Source organism: Thermobia domestica, chromosome 7 (genome assembly GCF_964235325.1).
Source record: "Thermobia domestica chromosome 7, izTheDome1.hap1.1, whole genome shotgun sequence".
Lineage (NCBI taxonomy): Eukaryota > Metazoa > Arthropoda > Insecta > Zygentoma > Lepismatidae > Thermobia > Thermobia domestica.
In genome coordinates this window covers 74447822-74468997 of record NC_137460.1, presented here as the reverse complement: position 1 = coordinate 74468997, position 21176 = coordinate 74447822, and the positions used below count along the sequence as shown (strand labels likewise).

General features: G+C 35.1%; 1 protein-coding gene across 1 annotated transcript in view; it reads right to left on the bottom strand.

Moving 5' to 3' along the window:
- Window positions 1-21176, bottom strand: part of LOC145690195 (uncharacterized) — a 234848-nt gene that overhangs the window by 54318 nt on the left and 159354 nt on the right. The window contains exon 3 of the mRNA XM_081764844.1: window positions 4572-5005. Within this exon, the coding sequence (XP_081620970.1) occupies window positions 4572-5005 (434 nt within the window). The remainder of the gene's footprint in view (window positions 1-4571; window positions 5006-21176) is intronic.

The window sequence follows — 21176 nt, the reverse complement described above, 5'->3', positions numbered from 1 at the left end:
CAAACACACTCGATATATACAATAAATATATACATATACGTGCCACCATGTATATGTACTTATGATTAACATACAAATTTCTCTGAGTGTAATTTAACCCGTATCCTTAAAAATCAAGGAAGCTAATCACTGTGCTATCAGGAGTAAACTATTAACGATTCCATTGTTTTCGCCTCTGGCGCGGGAGATTCGTGTTCGATTCCTGGTGAGAGTGGTTCGGGTCTCACATTAAACTAGATCCACGTCTCGTATGGCCTCTGTGCTGAAAGGAACGCAAAACTTCAATTCATTGTGTTATTGCTTAGAAACATATTGATATCTTAATGAACATGGGAAAAGTTGAACTTGTATTTTTGCACCTTCCTGCTAGTTTACTGGCTAGCGGCTGTGCCTTTGGCTCAAGAGATTCAGAGTTCATCTCCCGGTGAGTAAGTGTTGAACGCATTACGGTGGTTCGGATTTATGAACTTTAGATCCACGAGTCATATAGACTGATTACGAACGCTAAAGCTTCAACAAACAAACAAACAATCAAACGGGAAGAATCGAGAGATTGTTAATTCAATATGTTGCTGCACTTTCTTGGTATTCGTGAGTATTATTACCTGTAGAAAGCTTATAATATAAAGGAAGTATGTATAAAAGCGATAAAAGAAAGTCGGAAAGCCGTTAGTGACATGTCACGGTAATGTTATTCTGTTTCTTCGCTGTTGCTCAGTTATGCTCGTTCTCTTTCGTGTGGTCAACCAGCAGAGCTAGCAACAACCGTCGAAGAACAGAATAAAATTCTTCGTCTTCCTCGTTGCTTGTGCTACAGTTCATCCAGCTACCATATGTATGTTACGTCATGTACTTCCGTGTCAAGTATTCATGTACTATGTCAAGATTTTATCCAAAGATAGCAAGACAAAAGCCTTCAATGTAGTATGTAGACCTAACTACATCCTTTTGTCGAAAGAACAGTCCACATACACCTGTGCGTTGTGCATGATTTGTAACACCTCGAGGTTTTATTTTTTTTTCTGTTTCCATTTCTTCTTGTATTTATTTTATCACAAAACAAAGATTATCCAATCATCAAAGTCTGTAACACAACAGAAAATTAACAAGAATTTACTACCGCAATACTACACCCTCACCCCTAAAATTGACTTCGAACTACACAATCGGAAGTTTTTATTATATGACAACAAAACTAATCCCATGACAGAAATAGCAGAAATGAAACTTTCTTATTGGATTCTGTTATTCTGTGCCAAGAGACCAGTAAGGATTGGTATTAAAATTTATCAGTTTAACATTTATTTTCATTCACTGTCCTCCTATTTTTCACTCGGTCTACTCAGTACGATTTTTGCCATAGGATTCGAAGTAGACTAGAGCTGTGAAATTTTTCGATATTTTAAACTATCTATATCAAAACTATAGAGATCAATCGATGTTTTAAAATATCGAAATATTGATATCAAAACTATATCGATCATTCGATGTTTTAAAATATCGATATCAAAACTATATCGATCAATCGATACTTTAAAATGTCAAAATCAAAACGATATCGATGTTTTAAAATATCAATACATCGATATCGGATCTATATCGATCAATCCATTTTAAATTATATCGAACAATCGATGTTTAAAATATCGAAATATCGATATCAAAACAATTTGTAATCGATATTTTCTGATATTTTTCGATAACCGATATGGCAATATTTTATTTTTTTTATATTTCAATATTTAGATACGATTATATATAAAATCACAGACACTTATTACCATTTATTAAAGACAATACAATTTAATAAGCTTTATCGCCAATCCACATCAAACGTACTACCATTAACACTCACTTCCCTTAGCAGAAAACGAACATTAAAACACTCAATAAAACATTTATCTCCATTGAGATATGGCAATTGGGACTCTACTGAGTCTCTCATGTTCTCAGGCAGTTTGGTCTCCACTGATATTCTTTAAGGGCTCACTGAGACAACCCTTACAATTATTGCCTCCACTGAGATTAATAATATTATGTTATTGCTTCCCCTGAAGCTAATAAGTTTATTACTTTCACTGAGGCTTATAACTAATGCTTTACTTTGACTCAAGGAAATGTGATATACAGTACATATCAGTTACATCTTGGTATATTTCAAGATGTTTCAGTTGACCTTACAGTTTTCATTTTTTTAATAGTATCCATGCATCATGCATCCATTCATGTTCACCAATTTATGTCCATTTGCAACCAAGCTAACATTTTGTCCTTGTTAATTAAGTTAAGTTATCCAGTGCACACTACGTTTGCTTCGCTCTGTACTTGAGTAGTACAGCCGTTTCGTGGAATAAGGACATCTGATTGCAAATTTAGTACGGTATGATATCGTTGTATTGCAAATGTTGAAAAAATGTTCTTACAGTGAAATTTCCTGAGTTTTCTGTCGTTATCCAACACATTTGAAGTACAAATAGTATTGCTTCTTAATATCATATACGAATTACTTAAAAACTTCAATTCCTCTACTAAAATAATATAACTTATAGGCTAAATAAAAAAAAACACAAACTTTGCAAACGTTGTATACCAACTAGTAAAAGTAACGACAGTCTTGGGAGAAGATGACAACGTTTCAAATATATTTAAACATGGTATAAAAGTCACAAATTAAAAAAAAAAAAATACTTGGTGAGGCATTTAAGCATAGATATTTCTTTTAATTGTGTCACTATTAAAGATAAATAAAGATTATTAAGTACTATAGTAAATTTCCAAGAATGTATTCCATCCAAATGCAATATAATTTAGTAGGAAGCCACGAGAACATAGTGTATAAAACCAAAGATATTTGCTACCGTTTCATTTAGGACAGCACAATAATAAATAAGTTTTACCACGATCCAACATGAAGCGTACTATGAAAAACAAGTACGTGATTTTTGTAGCGATTTCTCCTGATTTCTAACTTAAATTACCCGTATTCTATGCCATGAAAATTATGGCGGAAAGCGAACTTAACTGTGTGCTATCTAAACTTATGAACGAGAGACACGAATTAGATTTTTCTTTGTATTAAGAAACCTCTTACGCTTCCCAGTTTTGGAGATAAGTTGTAACTCATCTCATCTTGTATATAAATCTCATACATCAATAAAAAACAAAATCGACTTTGTATGTCACATGGCTGAACTATTTGAAACGGTTTTCTGAACAAGTAACTAGCACTTGGGTAAAGCTGGGCTTTTACCACTTCACTTTGATAATAAACTATCAATAACTTCAGATAATAATTGATCAACAATATGTCCATAGAATTGCTATTTCCACAACAAAATGGCTGAACCATTTCGCCTGTGATATAGGTAACCCAAAATAACCCTATGCGTCCCAGGTTGCCTGTCGTTCAGGAAATTATATTGTAGGTATTTACTCAATACTCCAACGAAATCAGTCGAACTTGTATCAACAAGTATTTTTGAACTAAGAAAAAAACAAATTGGCATATCGTCGTCGTTCTGGCAAAAGCCACTAACTCTCTAAATCTGAGTTTTTGTGCGTTGATACAGAAAACTGAACAGCGCTAGAATAGTAAAATTATGTGTAGCTTGTAAGAGCATAAAACACGACTAGCAAAAACATAAAACATATACTGGCATTAATTAATACTGCCAAACTGATTTTAGCAATGCGTTTTTAACTTTGAAACACCTGTATCTCAGTACAAATGTTTTGGACTTAGTGACTTTTGCCAGAACGACGATGATATAAATATTTTGTGTCTTTGGGTAATGATGATTTCAGAAGATTTCCCTTCTGAAGGAACTTTTAATATATAATGAATGAAAAGTATTACTGCAAAGATAATGCATAATCCATATTAAGTGAGTATGATCGGAAATATGAGCCCTTGGGGAATTTCGTAGCTCCGAGGGAAAATTCCCCTCCCTTCTTCTTCCCTGAAATCATCATTGCTCTCAAATATTGTCCATAATAAACTTGTGCAAAAGATGAACATTCTGCTAGTATGAGAATAATAAAGAAACTCAATTTAAAAGTTTCTTTCAGATTTTTATTCTGGAATTTTCTAATTATGTGAAATTTTCAAGCTGCAAATAAATTGAATAGCAATTTTAAAAATCGCGATTTCTATTATGTATCACGGAGGAGGACTAAAATATGAAGGAGTAAGGGGATTATGCGAATTTCTTACTACGTTTATTATTATTATTATTATTATTATTATTATTATTATTATTATTATTATTATTATTATTATTATTATTATTATTATTATTATTATTATTACTATTATTAAATGCATGAATTTAAAGAAAAATCACAGAAATTCTCGATAAAAATAATAAATCCTACTTCTTTTAAAAAACTTAAATGAAACGAAAAAACTAGGTCTAGCCATATCGTGACTTAAGAAATAAGAAAAACGTAAATAAAAAGTTATCAGCGTTTTCTCCAAAAGCCTACTGTCATGAATTCTGACATCCATTTAGAACTAAGATTTGTAATAAACATGTGTTATGATTAATACATAATGAAAATACAGTACTTACCTAAATTCGCTGTCATCGACTCCAGATCCTTGGGTTTTCTTTTCCTGGGTCGACCCTTCTGACGAGTCGAAGTTCCGTTATAGAACTGAACTTTGGCAACGTTATCGGGAGATAGGGTCAGCGGAATGGGGGACGTGTGATGGAACTCCGGAGAAGGAAATTGTTGATAGTTCATAGCACCCCCACCCCCACTATTCCCTGTACTGAACGGAATTCCTGAACTACTGGAATGTTCGGCCAAAAAGAGTTCGTAGTGCAGTTTGCAGTACACCAAATGCTCATGCATTCCGAAATGGTCGCCTTTCGTTAGAGGAACATTACACACTGCGCAAGTGAAGCAGACCACGTGAAAGACCAAATCACGAGCTCTCATCACTAGCTCTGAAGATGATATGGCTGTCTGGCATCTCGCACACCTCTTCATACCAAATAACCTGGAAAATAAATAAATAAGAATAAATTATCAGAAAGATAAGGAAATCAATTGGTTTCATACATTACGTGATTTTAAAAACTAAATGCGAACTAGTGTGAAAAAAGTAAACTACTAGCAGACAGTGGTGATTTCAATATATGAGAAGTGAAATGTATAGTATTACAAAAATACTGGCAATCTACACTGATGATGATTGGAGGTATGGCCCCTGGAGGAATCCCCCCTCCAGCCACTCTCTAAAATCATCACTGGTGACATATAGGGTATATCCCTACTGAAATACAAAGAATGTCTTGCAGAATGTTCACAGATCTTCAATTCGTAAAAATGTTCAAAATATAATTCACTGGTAATTTCTTGGCACATTCATCAAATTCTGCGCTGAGAGAGCTAAACCAGAGTATGTGAACCAGAGATATAGAGTTCATGGAAGCTATAGATAGTGTTACCAGCTATCCTTCTTCTCTGGCCCTAAAAATGGAACGCAAAGAGCAATAGGTACGAAGGTAAGAAACTTAGTATTTCAGTAATTGGTAATTGTAAAGTTCGGTAAAGTTCGCTAATCAGTAATCGGTAAAGTTATCTTGTGTAAATCATATATTTTCTCTCTACGCTATTAAGAAATTTGTCTAGCAAGAATTATAGTTTTTTTTTTTTTCTTTTTGTAAAAGCTAAAAATTATCCTCTTTTTCTTTAAAACATGTCCGTTACACGTTAACCCTAGTTACTGGCACTAAATATACAGAAATATGCATTAATATAAATAGTGCAATAATGATTTAAGATTAATGCAGGATCTTAAGAATAATTGATTAAATATTCAGAGTACTGCATTAATATAGCGATTTAAAAATATTGCAGAATCTTAATGAAATGAAATTAAATCTTTGAGTTTTACGTCCTACGGTTATGCCGGTTAGGCTAAAGAAGACGGTGATGATGAGAAATGAATGAAATGGTGGAATGAAGAAAGTGGGAGGAAACGCAACAACCCGTGAGGAAACCCGCGTACACGGTATTTGTCCACCACAAAGTTCACTTGGCGGGAGCTGGGATTGAACCCGGGATCCCATGCACCAGAGGTGAACGCTCTACCACTCAGCCACCGCGGCCCCTGCAGAATCTTAAGAATAATGGATTAAATATTCAGAGTTATGCAATAATATAAATAATGCAATAATGTTTTAAGAATATTGCAGAATATTAGGACTAATGGACGTATTCAGAGTGCTGCATTAATATAAATAATGATTTTAAAATATTTCATAATATTAAGAATAATGGATTACATACTCAGAGTAATGCACTAAAAATGACAGATTTTCCTGTAAGTCGAAAACCAAGTTTTTTAAACTTTTTTTTTTTTTTTAAGAAGTGCTAATACACGTTTAAGTTTCTGTGTCCAAGTTAAGAAAATAGCCACCCTACTAATAACACAAGAAAATGTACAGCTATAATGGACACTTCGAAATACCGAAAAGGAAAGTAAAAATTAAGTAAAAAAAAAAAAAAGAAGAAGAAGAAGAAGTAAAATGTAGAGCAGCGTTAAAAGGGATGGGCGGGATTTCTTTCTTTCTCTTTCTTATTTCTAAAGAGAAAATGGAACACATAAAAAAAGACATACACATACTTTTTACGTAACAATTATATGTGTACGTGAAATCATTTCCATCTTTTCCGACAAAGTTATGAATTGCTGAGAGAATAAAAAAAACGATGTGTTATGATTCTAAACCCTTTTTTCTCTCTCCTTAGTTTTATCGTTTCAATTTTTTTTTTTTTTTTTTTTTTTTTTTTTTTTTTTTTTTTTAGTTGATTCTCATCAGAAAATATACCATCATAGATTACTATCAGATGGAAGTCAAAAGGATGGTACTTCGCATTGGAAACTGAAAAAAAAAGAAAAGGAAAAGGAAATCCATATTGCAATGAAAAGCAAAAGGATCGATCGAACTCTCTTTTGTCTGGAAAGAAAGAGTTTTGCAGACTTGCGTAAACAATATATAGCTTGCTATTATGTGTGTCATTATTGCATAATGTTTTTTTTTTTGTTTTGTTTTGTTTTTACAACACATAATACATCTATATATACATGGAATACATTTTAAGCCCGTAACTAGGTATCGTACAGCAAATCAACTTATTCAAAAGTATTGTTAGTCATTTTCTACTAAAACCTATGTTTACTTTGACCTTGTATTCTTTCTATCAAAAGGCATAAATCCCCATAACTTTTCAATTTACATATGCATCTCAAAATATGTATTTTCTATACAAGAGATATGCCCCGTCCAGTGCACGGTTTAGGTTTGATGGGTCCCTAAGCTATTGAAGATGGGACCCCAATGACAAGCGGGCTATTTTAACGGGGCCTCATTACAAGCGGGGCTAGGAAACGGCTTGATTACACGCGGGGGCTCGGAAAAGGCTCGAGTACACGTGAGGCCCTATCCCATCGGCTCGAGTTACCGGAGCCCTATCCCATCACAAGCGGAGCTGGCTCCAATTATAAGTCAAGTTGGAAAACAGGGACACCATTCATAACAAACTAGTACATAATACAAAACATTGTTGTTGTGTGTGCAATCTATCATATTTGCTTTTTAATTATTTTAAAATTACATTACCGCCAGTTTTTTCTTTAAGCTTTTTGGACCCCACCCCCCCGAAGGGAGTGAGGCCTTAAGGTATAGCTTGTTTTGCTTTTACGTAAAGGTCCCGCCTATCACAAACATCTTGCTTTTGTTGCCATATGGTGTTCGAAGATCATGTATACTAAGAAAATATCGTATGTGGTGTACATAAAATGGTATGTTACATTTGTAAATCTTGTAGTTTTTGGACTTAACGTACAGCAGACGTATAACTAAAAACGCATGTTTTATAATACTTTCTGTATAAGTGTTCCATCTATACGTACTTTCCGTATGAAACAATATAGGCGGTCAGGATCTCACATTCAAATGGACGTATATAACATATAATTGACGAAGATAACATGTATGTAATATAAGGAAAACTGTTAGATATCATACATTTTGCAACGGCAAGATGTAACATCTAAGGGCAGTGCCTATGTACGGATAACGTATGCTCCGAACTGATTTCTGTAGTAAGCAAGAGGATTTCGTATATTTGTACAATATACCGCTGTCCGGAGAACGGATTTTTCTCTGTGTAGATCTCTTTAAATTGCGCATTTTATTTTTCTCCATTCACTAGTGCAGTGGTTCTCAACCGATGTGTCGCGACACACTGGTATGTCACGCAGTAACGTAAGGTGTGACGCGAAATTTTAGAATTTAAAGATCATGAAGAATCGAGACAGACCGTATCAGTCAACACCCCCAGCGATAGCAATAATGCTTAGTGATATATAGTCTTTATAAAAAAACAAATTGGTTTTACTATTACAATAATAATAATAATAATAATAATAATAATAATAATAATAATAATAATAATAATAATAATAATAATAATAATAATAATAATAATAATCAAATTGGAATCAAAATAGGACGTCCTAGGGATGTCGTGTGTTAGAGTGTGATATAACATCATTCAAACCATTTTTATTATTTGAGTATATTGTGTAATGCCTTGTGTATGTTTTTTAAACGTTGATAATTGTTCTTCACTGTGTTCATACAATTACTTTATTAATTTAGACTTTTTTTTAATACTATGAATCATGTTACACTGAAACGATGTATGAGATATAAGACTTGGTTGAACTAATGTTGCCGAAGAGATGAGAATTTCCGTTTTTCCCACCTCGTCCCAAATTTAAAAATATACTTTTCATCTCCTGGGCAAAGCTAATCGAGATGTTTCAAGTATTTCGATATTTTTCGATCTATAGATCAAGTTTTGATATTTTGTCGATATTGGTGTTCGATATCCAGACATCGCATAAACCTCATCTGAAGCATTGTACTTCGTTATATTCTCTCTGGCTGGGAATCAAACCCCGGACTTTGTGCACCAAAGGCACACGCGCAAGACATTAGACCAGGGAGAAGAGCTGAAGTTTGAATGGTTCACAAATGGGAACGCGAGGTAAAAAAAAATTAAATAAATAAAAAAATAGAAGAAAAATGTGAATTGGAAGGAAACTACTTCTCGACGCTTGGTGATATTTAGCAATTATATTCGTACATAAAGCTACTGGTTTTACAGATTTTTTTTAATAATGTTTGTATTACATACCCAACTTGGGAGTTCTTTCAATAGCGGATGTTATATATTTAAAAGTAAATTGCTTACTATGCCATTTAAGAGTAAAAATGAACCTTAATTTCTCAAAGAAATACAATCTGTTTGAGATTGCTACAAATCCAGGTAATTATCATGAAGGCACATGACAACAAAACAAAACAGAAACAAAAAGAAAGAAAAAAAAGCACAGAACTAACTAAACTGAAAACTTGTTGCGGTGCTGGCAATACTCCTCGCATACACGCAAAGATCTCCCAACAACAGAATACGCAATAAATAGAAATGTCAAGTAGAGATTTCGACTTGGAGAGTTATGTGAGCAGAACGTAGTCGTAAATCTGAGTTGTAATATCAGTAAATGCCACTCCAGAGCTCCTAGGCAAGGTGTGCTGTGCCTACAAAATACTGCTATGCTTTCATATACTAAGTAGAGGAAGAAAACGCCCAGGCTATTTATTTTAGTTTTTTGGGTGATCATATATATTTTTTTTATCTGTCTCCCAACAGGTAACACAAATCTTAATCTTACAAATGCTAAAAATATTATATATTTCACAAACATACACACACACACACATATATATATATATATATATATATATATATATATATATATATATATATATATATATATGAGAAGCAGTCGAAAAGTTCCCGCAATTTTATTGTAGTTCTTTATTACCACAAAATACGTCAGGGGCGGATCCAGGACGGACTTCTGGGGGGACAGTGGGTTGTAATACTGCTACTTAGAGCAACTTTTAAGAGCTCCATACTCTGGAATGGATTTTATTTATATATAAAATAAGAAAGTTTCCTCTTCTGGAGGGGCGATCGCTGATCGTCCCCCCCTGGATCTACCCCTGATATACGTACACATAAATTTAATCGCCCTCAGAGTAGGCACCTCTGAAACACACACTTCCTCCATCGCTCTTGTCATTGCTGGAAACAACTACGAAAGTTCTCTTTCGGCATCCTCCGAGGTTGAGCTGTCGCATTGGTTTTGATGTCTTCTACGGTGACGAAGTGGGTATCGATGCTGCTTTCCTTTAAAACGTTGTCAACGTAAACTGAGTTTAAGGCTATTAAAGTAGGTATTTGAAGCAGATTTCCCCAATTCGTATAAGGACCCGGCTATTTGAGGCGATCGCAAAGCGTATTTATTGCTCATGCGTACTCTTGGAATATGCTGACCATGTATTTAAATGTAGATGGCTAATGATAAACGCGAAAGCAATAAAATCGCTGAGAAAACGTCAGCTCGAGCGTATTTGGTGCGGGTCGGAACAATAGACCGCCTGCTGTTTAAAAGATTTCAAAAGGAAGGGGGAAAAAAAAGGAAAGACGTGTTGCCAGGCAAAGGGACTGTAGCAAGAAACATCTGCTTGGAAGATGGTTTGTGCAGAGTATTGGAACTCTGCTGTTACACATCTGGACCTGGCAAAAATACCTGGAAACCCTGACTGGCTCGCAGTATGATTTACACATCTGATGAAAGTAAAATTACTGAATAGCCACTTTGGCCGCGTTCGCTACAGGGGGTAACGCTTTCTCAAATAACCTTAGTCTAAAACCTTAACTGGGACAATGAATTAATTGATCACCACATACTCTTCCGTTTAGGTACACTACTCGTAAACTGACTGTTATGATCTGTTCACACTTGTCATATACATAATTAGGGCATCTAAGGACTGTATTGTACAAGATTCCCTGTGATTGCATCACAATTGTCAAAACTACAACAACATTCCAGATAGACCAGAACTTTCTGACTGACCCTCATTATATTCTATGGAACACTTAGCTTATAAATAGTATACTAGGGTGGGTCGTTTTGCCACTTTTTTTTTTCGGAACGAAATGTAATTCCTGCCAAAAGTGGCTCACCCACATGGACATTACAGGTATAGATTTTTTTTCAAATCAGATAATATCTTCTGTGCCTCAAAGTTTCAAAATTTCACTGAAAATTACAAAAAATACCAAAATTGTTCATTATTTTTAGTTATGTTAAAGTAAACATATTTTTGGATTTATATATGCCAGATGCTATGAAAACTGACATTCAAGTCTCAAAATGCCAGTTATATGTCCCTGAGGTGGAATAGGGGTGCCTCCTCTGGGGCCCGCAAAAGGGGCAAATTCAGTACAATTAAGCGTTTCTACAGCTATTTTCGTCCTTGCCTTTTCCTTCTACTGGTGGTTCATAGTGGTAGCAGAGCATTGTTATTTTTCACCATGACATTCCCACCCCTCCACCTCACAATACTGCAACACCCTTCTGTCCCGATCTGCGTAACTCAGCGTCACTATCAGCAACGAGCCGGATACGCTTCAAATTGGGCGCCATTTCTCAAGCGCTATATTTGGTTACTGTTGCCTTCAGCTTATATGAATTGGCCGTTACAGATAATAGTTTGCTAAACACTATTTTCACAGAAAATTCTGTATTTCTTTTTTAAAACAGTCAATCTTATTTGTTATATCACAAAAATAACTTCAGTGACAATGAAGCAGACCGTGAAGAGAAAGCAGAGGAAAGCTCTTCTGAGGAAGAGACCAAACTCAGAGACAGAACATCTAAACCGAAGCTAGATTTGGCTGAAACTGCTATGATTGCTCAGAGATACAATGTAAGCGAAAAGGCTGCGGCACATATAATATCAACTGTGCTTCAGGCAGCTTTAAAGGCTGGAATTATAACTTCTCAACAATCTAGCAACATAACTCTGCTTTTATTGTGGACAGGAGCGAAGTAAGGTATGAGAAACTTAAAGTTGCTCGGAATTTAAAAGAAAGTTCTAGAAATGATGATCCCATTAAAAGCCTATACTTTGATGGTCAAAGGGAAGACACAAAACAAACGCAAGCATCGTTAGAGAAGAGCACTTATCACTTGTGGCTGAACCTAACTCTCAATACGTTGGTGACGTGACACCATCCTCTGGCTCTGGCCATGACGAGACCACGGCTATTTTCGAGTACATCATGAACCAAATCGAAGGTGGCTTTGATGAAGTTGAGGTTCTTGGATGTGATGGAACAAACACTAACACTGGTTGGAAGGGAGGTATTCGTAAAAAATTAAAGGAACTAACAGGCTATTTGTCTCTTGTATTTTAATGAACTGCCTTTCCGAGCTCTCTTCACGAATATTGGCGCTAATTCAAGCCCCTATTCTTACACAGGTCCCATAGGTTCAAAACTATCTGACTGTGAAAAGCTTCCAATGGTGTCATTCAAACCAATAAAATGTGACTTACCTCATCATAGTCAGAAGAGCTCAGAAAACTCAGTAAAGACCTGAGATACTTATCTCAAGTCTTCCATTGCTAATGGTCCTTGTCACGTCTTTGAGAACATTCACAGTTCTAGATACTTACCAAATGAATACCAGGCTGTAATCCGTTCATCCATTCAGACGAATGCATTTCTCGCACTCCCAGAGAATGTTCTTTTCGCCATGATGACTGATGGTCTACTTGCTGTCCGACCAGATGCATTACATAAGATTCTTAGTGCTCGAAAACACGAAGCAGAGAATCTTCATAACACTATTAGATATAACATCATTCCCAGATTGAATTTTGAGGCAAAAGATTGCACTGAAATGATCTTTTGGGAAAGCACTGATGTTTCAATAACTGTACCACCAGTTCTATGGACGGTATCAAACAAATAGCTCATGGACAAACTTTCACTTTCTGACAACACTGTGCCAGAATAGTCTTCCACCGTCTATCCATGCCACACGATGGCAGTGAAATTAGTCACTGAAGCAGCCTCTCGAGTATGTGGCAGTGATGATAGGGACGGGATGATCAGGTCAACCTTACTTTCTAGGCAAGCTGTATCTAAATTGCAATCAAAGTCCCAATTTGTGACAATTTTTCCTGACAGTGACGAATTGGATTAGTTTATCCGGCCCTACATATGATTGTTTGGTTGGGTAGGGCTGGCGCAGGAGCCCTAGGTGCAGCCACCTCCACGGGGTAGACTCTGGGACCCTTAAACAGGCTATATGACCAGGTGAGCAAGGACCTGCACAACCACTTAAATGTACTGAATTTGCCCCCTTTTCTGGCCCCAGAGGAGGCATCCCTATCCCCCCCAAGGGCACATAACTGGCATTTTTATACTTGAATGTCAGATTTCTAAGTAACTGACATGTATTTAACAAAAAAATGTTTACTTTAACATAACTAAAATTCCTGAACAATTTTGGTATTTTTTGTAATTTTCAGTGAAATTTTGAAACTTTGATGCAATAGTTCTCACAGAAGATATTATCTGATTTAAAAAAAAATCTATATCTGTAATGTCCATGTGGGTGGGCCACTTTTGCCAGGTATTACATTTCGTTCCGAAAAAAAAAGTGGTAAAACGCTGCACCCTAATAGTATACCTATACCTACTATATAATTCTTAAACAATACACAGTGTCGGCGATTTTAAGTACTTTAAGAGACTTCATTTAATAGGTTGGCACCCTTAATTTGACTGTCCTTTCATTTGGCCTCTTAATGATTTGAAATTGTACTTGTCATATTTAGTGGTACTATTTGAACTCCCCAAATTTTAGAGGAGATACAAGACAAAAATAACAAACGGAAATAAATTTAATTATGCATTACAGAACGTATTCAAATCTAGAAATGTCAGCAGAAAAAACAAACTAAGCCTATACAACACGGTACTAAAACCAAATAGTCATATTTGGTTCGGAAAGTTGGGTAATGACCCCGAGAGAGGAAGAATGGCTAGTGAGATGCCAAAAAAAAAAAAAAAATCCTGCGAAAAATGTATGGACCAATAAGAGAGAATAACACGTGGCGCATTAGAACAAATTACAAGGTCTATACTTCCAGCCAAATATAAGTGTAAGAATCAAAGAAGGAAGACACAGCATGCATGAAAGTAGAACAGCTAAGAAGGTGTTCATTGGGAAACCAGACGGTCGAAAGAGAAGCAGGTCCAGAAGAAGATGGATAGACGACATAGAAGAGGATGTAAATAAATTAGGAATTAGGAGCTGAAGAAGAAAAGCAGAAAATTGAGAAGAATGGAGGAGAGTGATTAAGAAGGCCAAGGCTCCCCCAAGGACTGTAGCGCTGAGCAGTAAGTATATGAATTCCCACAGTAGACCAGAAGTAAATATTTTTAATCGGAAAATGACAAATTTTCATCCAGATTTTCAATGGAAAGCAAAACAAAAAGTGCCCCTCTTACCATTCAGATCAATAGGTTCCACGTTTTCTTGGCTTTGGCACGTACAGGAAATAACATAAACACAACATGCTAAATTTTCTTACGTAACCTATCTGACAGAGGAAGGCTGAACCCCTGAGCTACTTCGGAACGAGAAAATTTGTCTCCTACCACATTGGAAACTCAATTCGGACTGAATCAACCCCCCTATCCTATCAATTCGGACTGTCCGGTTGGTCGGTAGCAGGCACGCAACCAGATTTTTTTTTGGGGGGGGGAGGTCCAATACTTTTATGCAGCAATGAGCCTGTGTTATTCTGTCCCCGAAAAGACGATAAGAAATTCTTAATTACTGCCATTTCTATTCTTAGAAAATCTGATAGAACTAATTTTAGATATTTTTATAGATAAGAAAGAATACAGATAAGATGTAAATCAAATCTTTAAGCTGCATCAATCTCTGCTAAATAAATATAACTGTGTTAAGAAAATGTATAAATATTAGTTGAGTTACGAAGTTCTTTTGGGGGGGGGGGGGTCCGAACACAATGGACCCCCCGCGTGGATGCGTCCCTCCGTGGAGACCTTATCAACTAAGTACTGTTCTAGACTTGTAATACGTATGTTGGTACTTTAAATGAAATGTTATTTACTAATACTGGCTGTATAGCATATTTCTTAACACAGAATCTTAAAAAAAAAGCGCTTGTTTTTCTTTTCTTCGCGCTGCTAAAATATTAAAGACATCTAATAAACGCTTATAGTCACAGTCGCAATAATATTGCTACAAATTTAAGTAGAAATATTAATATTTTATAAACTTTTCAAATCAATATTTTTAAAAAAATCAGCTCTTGTTATTTCTTTTAAGAGTTGAGTTTCAGCCTATTAAGAAAATTCATAGTAACATCATTAAGTTTGGTACACACGACTTCGTATGCCATGTTTTCGATTCATGATTCTATGTTTAATATGACCCAAATTACAAATATCTGCTATGGCTTAGAAATGTCACCCGTTCTTTACTTCATAACGGAAAAGATGAGAATAGAAACTCATTGATGCTAGTATGTGACGTGTGCTTATTGACGCAAATATATATATATATATATATATATATATATATATATATATATATATATATATAATAAATCTTACATAGTACAAAAAATTAAGACGTAAAATTTATCTTTTAAAATGTCGATATAGACTATAAAAATTCACTGAACAAAGGCCACTAAATATTGATTGGGAAAGGATTATAAATATCATCCGTAATCTATTCCAATCGCCCGGTAAAGTAGCTTCAACTAAATATTAATTGGGAAAGGATCATAAATATCATCCGTAATCTATTCCATTCGCCCAGTAAAATAGCTTCAACTGAATATTGATTGGGAAAGGATTATAAATATCATCTGTAATCTATTCCAATCGCCCGGTAAAGTAGCTTCAACTAAATATTAATTGGGAAAGGATTATAAATATCATCCGTAATCTATTCCATTCGCCCAGTAAAATAGCTTCAACTGAATATTGATTGGGAAAGGATTATAAATATCATCTGTAATCTATTCCAATCGCCCGGTAAAGTAGCTTCAACTAAATATTAATTGGGAAAGGATCATAAATATCATCCGTAATCTATTCCATTCGCCCAGTAAAATAGCTTCAACTGAATATTGATTGGGAAAGGATTATAAATATCATCTGTAATCTATTCCAATCGCCCGGTAAAGTAGCTTCAACTAAATATTAATTGGGAAAGGATTATAAATATCATCCGTAATCTATTCCATTCGCCCAGTAAAATAGCTTCAACTGAATATTGATTGGGAAAGGATTATAAATATCATCTGTAATCTATTCCAATCGCCCGGTAAAGTAGCTTCAACTAAATATTAATTGGGAAAGGATTATAAATATCATCCGTAATCTATTCCATTCGCCCAGTAAAATAGCTTCAACTGAATATTGATTGGGAAAGGATTATAAATATCATCCGTAATCTATTCCAATCGCCCGGTAAAGTAGCTTCAACTAAATATTGATTGGGAAAGGATTATAAATATCATCCGTAATCTATTCCAATCGCCCGGTAAAGTGGCTCCAACTGAATATTGATTGGAAAAGGATTATAAATATCATCCGTAAACTATTCCAATCGCCCGGTAAAGTAGCTTCAACTAAATATTAATTGGGAAAGGATCATAAATATCATCCGTAATCTATTCCATTCGCCCAGTAAAATAGCTTCAACTGAATATTGATTGGAAATGGATTATAAATATCATCCGTAATCTATTCCAATCGCCTGGTAAAGTAGCTCCAACTGAATATTAATTGGGAAAGGATTATAAATATCATTCACAATTTATTCCGTTCACTCGATACAGTAGCTTCAGCTAAACGTGTAACACAAGTAAATATACTACTGTGAGAAAGAATGTGTTACACAACAACTACAATGAATAAAATACAAGAAATAGAAGTCGTAAGAAGTCCAAATCCGAAAAAAAAAAATCAATAAACCTTTTAAATCAACTGTCTAACGGGATTTAAAAAGCAGTTGGAAGGTATAAAATTATTTACAGCTAAATTTGCAAAGCAAGCCTTTGTGGTGTTAAACAATATTCAAGCTCTGTGTGGTGTATCCTGTCGACAGGATTTAGGTGTCCTGTGGAGCTATACCGGAAAGCGCGACTCAGGAGGGCGTCGAATCTCACAACAGTTTGTAGTTACTGAAGACTAACCTTTAAAAACAGTTTTTGAAAAAAAAAAAAGTTTCACAGTGGTTGGTTCACGCACTTCGTATATGTAAATAAGTGGAAGAGTTCCCTCTTCCTTTGAAAAACCTATTTGCGATTATATCAAGTTCTTTACCTCAGGATAGTTTTGTGGTTATTTCAACACTCTTGTATTTATTATTACGTGTGAAAATGGCAACTGATTTGTGTTCTTTCAGCAACATCTCACTGTCACTGTGTAATGTTTGGATCTTTGAATCCCGATTCCGGTTGATGCGAATCAAGAAAATTTTGCAGGAAAACATTCATAGCTGGTATGTGTAGATGGGACCTCTAAGCCAATAGAATAAAAATATGGATGTCAGCGCTTTTCTGCTAAGGTTCAGATGGTGTTATGGTAAATTAGAATTTCGATGAAAATCAAATTTTTAGTTTAACGTCCCACGACTATACCCTGAATCATTACGAGAAGAATTGAATGGAATGTGGGAGGAAACGGAAAAACCTCGAGAAAACCCATGGATACAATGTTGTCCATCATAAATTAACACAGCCTGAGATTAAATCAGGGCCTCCTACCTCCTCAACTGAGCATTCTACCACTGAGCCATCGTGCTCCTCAACTAGAAGTTAAAGTTAGAGAAGTGGAATAGGTTAAAAATTAGGATTATTTGTATATTATCGTTTTAAGTAAGCTGTAAAACCTATGATTATCCTTTGAAATAATACTTCGCTGTTTCTATTTCTAGACTGTACTCTTACCACAAAGTTCTTTTTTTTTTTATTTTTTTTTTTTAAATTCTACTGTATAACATTTATTTTATGGAAGTGAATACAGATAGTATCTGTGAAACATTTACCAATATATTAGCATACATTTGAAGGTATTTATTACATTGGTGTAATTTCAATTTTAATTATGTGTTAACTATTCTGGTAAAGTAGCTTCAACTAAATATTGATAGGGAAAGGATTATAAATATCATAAATAGCAGCTTCTGAGAGAAACCATATAGGTGGAGTAAAAATATTTTCTTTAAAAAAAAAAGCGATGGTAAATGACAAGTGTTCGAGATGTGGTTATGAACAAAAAAAGTTATCTGGGCAAAACAGAAGGAAGCATTGAAAAGGATGGGAGAGAAAAGATCTTTAAATTTAACCAAAGCAGCTCGTTTGTTGTTGATATGTCATTATATCCTCTCCAATCAATCAAAGTCTTTCTTGATCGCATTGTTTTCATTTGTGCTGAAAATATTAATTAATTATCAATCAAACATCATACCAAGATTCTGATTGATTCCTTCTCAATAGTATCAGGAGTACCTCAAGGCTTACATCTTGAACCATTACATTTCTTTTTTACAGTTCATTACAAATTAACGTAGTATGTATACTACACATTACCATTGGTTTTAATTCTACTCCTTATCTTTATATTGTTTTGATTTGTTGTATGGGAATGGATTTGTAAAAAAAAAAAAAAAAAAAAAAAAATCCCTTAACTTACAGTTTTATTGTAAAATGTACTAATAAGAACAGAACGAGAACGCATAGAGACGTACTTCATTTCTGTCAATGCAATATTTGAATTCGCACAATATAATGAGAAGCGAAACCTTTATGTATTTCTTTCCCTGTTCACTAAAACCATCTTGTGAAAGGGAAATGCAATGGAAATTTTTTTTACTTTTTTAAAAATGCATTCAGTACAATAGGTTAAGGAAAAAAAACTCAATGAAAAGCTGTGTCTAGTTATTAATGATCATTGAGGAGGAGCTGATCTCGGTCTCCTCATCTTTTGTATGCGTTCCGTAAGTACGTATACTATAAAGTATACGTATATATACGTGTGTGTGTGTGTGTGTGTGCATACTCCCATGCATACAGATATATTCATACCCTTTACCCTGTGCGTGTACAATACTATGCTTCCTCTCTGAACCACCCGCTCTTCCCATCACACACACACATATATATATATATATATATATATATATATATATATATATATATATATATATATATATATATATATACCGCACACGTATCCCTCCCTTTCCTTTCATATCTTCCTACCCCACTGCAAAACTACAACATTTAAGCTTCACTTGAATACCTTAAAAAAAGGTAGTTACATCTGTATGAAAATATAGGAGTGTAAAATGGCGGAAGACCTCTATAAAGCCAGTTGTATTGTTTATCAGTGGGGGGTCCGCAAAAGCTGAAGCAGGAACCGAACCCCGCCTCTCTTTCTCTCAGACACACACACACAGTCACATAACAACAACAACAACACATCATCATATAGAGTTTTCTTTCATCGTCCTCCCTGGATTCAGACATTGCGGGCTTTTATTCTCTCCTACTTTTTCGCTCGCTTTAGGTTGCTGTTTGGTCTTCACATTCAGTGAAAAGACTGCACCTCCATCACCTCTTTATGTTTCTTTTTTTTATTTCGTTTTAAGCTACTGTTACACAAGGCAACTTCATCTCTTTTAGGTTCCTCTCTTCTCAACTCCTGAACCATTCAAACTACAAAGCATGTTGCTACTAGTAGTATACATCCCTCACTTCTATATCAATATGTCTTTCTCTCCTCCCAAGTCGTATTCTTAAAGATCAAGGGGTGGCCGTGGATTTTGTGGTTTCTTGTGACTACTGTGTCTGTGATATGATGTGGAAGTTTCTTTTTTTTTTTTTTTTTTCGTACCGTACCAACAACAACCAAAGGTACTCGTAGTTATACTGTTTTTTCCTCTCCCCCCTCTCTTTTATACAGTAGCTGCAATGGAGCTGTTTGGTATGATGAATTACAATAATACACTTGAACACACTCAAAGATTATTCAGGGGTCAGCGAAGAGGGTTTTCTAAGATGCCCTGCTGCGTTTCCAGTTCAATCCTCTAAGAACTTGAGAGTTGCTGTATTTTAAGTAAAAGAAAAAAAAGAGCTCTTGCGGATGAAAATCAGCGTAAAGTTTCTCTGAAAGGAAACGAGAGGTTGGGTGAGAGAGGATATGATAGTGTTAAACAGCTCAGAAATATTTAACCACAACAACTTTATCAGTATTGTAATCCCCATCAAAAAAATAGCTCCAAGACGTACTTGGACTATATATGATAAATTGGTTATGACAGTATGTCAACTATCGTTTTCAGCACCTAATAGTTAATTGCGAAAGACAGTTATAATAATAAAGTAGGATACTGAAGAAGTCAGGCTGTCAGATGCACATTCACTTATTAGTCATCTTAATTTGATTTTATCACTTCTGTGGTTTGCGCTTCATGCCTTACACTTTATATTGACCAGTTTTTTCTTTCTTCATTGCACTAGGAATTAGGAATTAGGTTTCTGGGCTTTCGAGATCTATGGCCATTTAGCCCGTCACGTATGAGCGTGGCGGGGGCATCTCTTCCGCAATCACACTATCCAAGGAAAGAGAATTAAAGAAAGGATTCGGGAAGGAAGAAAACGGCCTGGGACCTGTATGTTAGGTGCCATCTCGGCATTTACCTTGTGTGAATGAGGAAAATTCAGGAGAAGTTTGTTTAGGATGGCTGGACTGAAAAAGCTCTTACACTTTTTCGACCAAGTGTCCCCATGGGAATCGAACCCGCGATCGCTTGTACCAAAGACGAAAAGCGTTCATAAAGTGCTATTTTCCACATAATTACTACCAAGCAGTGTTGTGTACACAAGGCGGAGGGGGAGGGAGGATTTCGGGGCTTTAACAGCAAATGATGATATATATAAAAATAAACATTTATCATATTAAGATAGATGTTTAATATAAATATCTGAAATAAAATTCGATGAACTTAAAAGCTATCATAGAATCTCCCTTGACGAAATTCTGAGTACGCTACTGTCAACAAGTATCACAATTCTGCAACGTTATTAGTTTATTTTGTTTCTAAAAAAGAAAAATTCCAAGAATGAGACATATCACTCGATAGATTGCATTGAACTGAAAAAAAAAACATT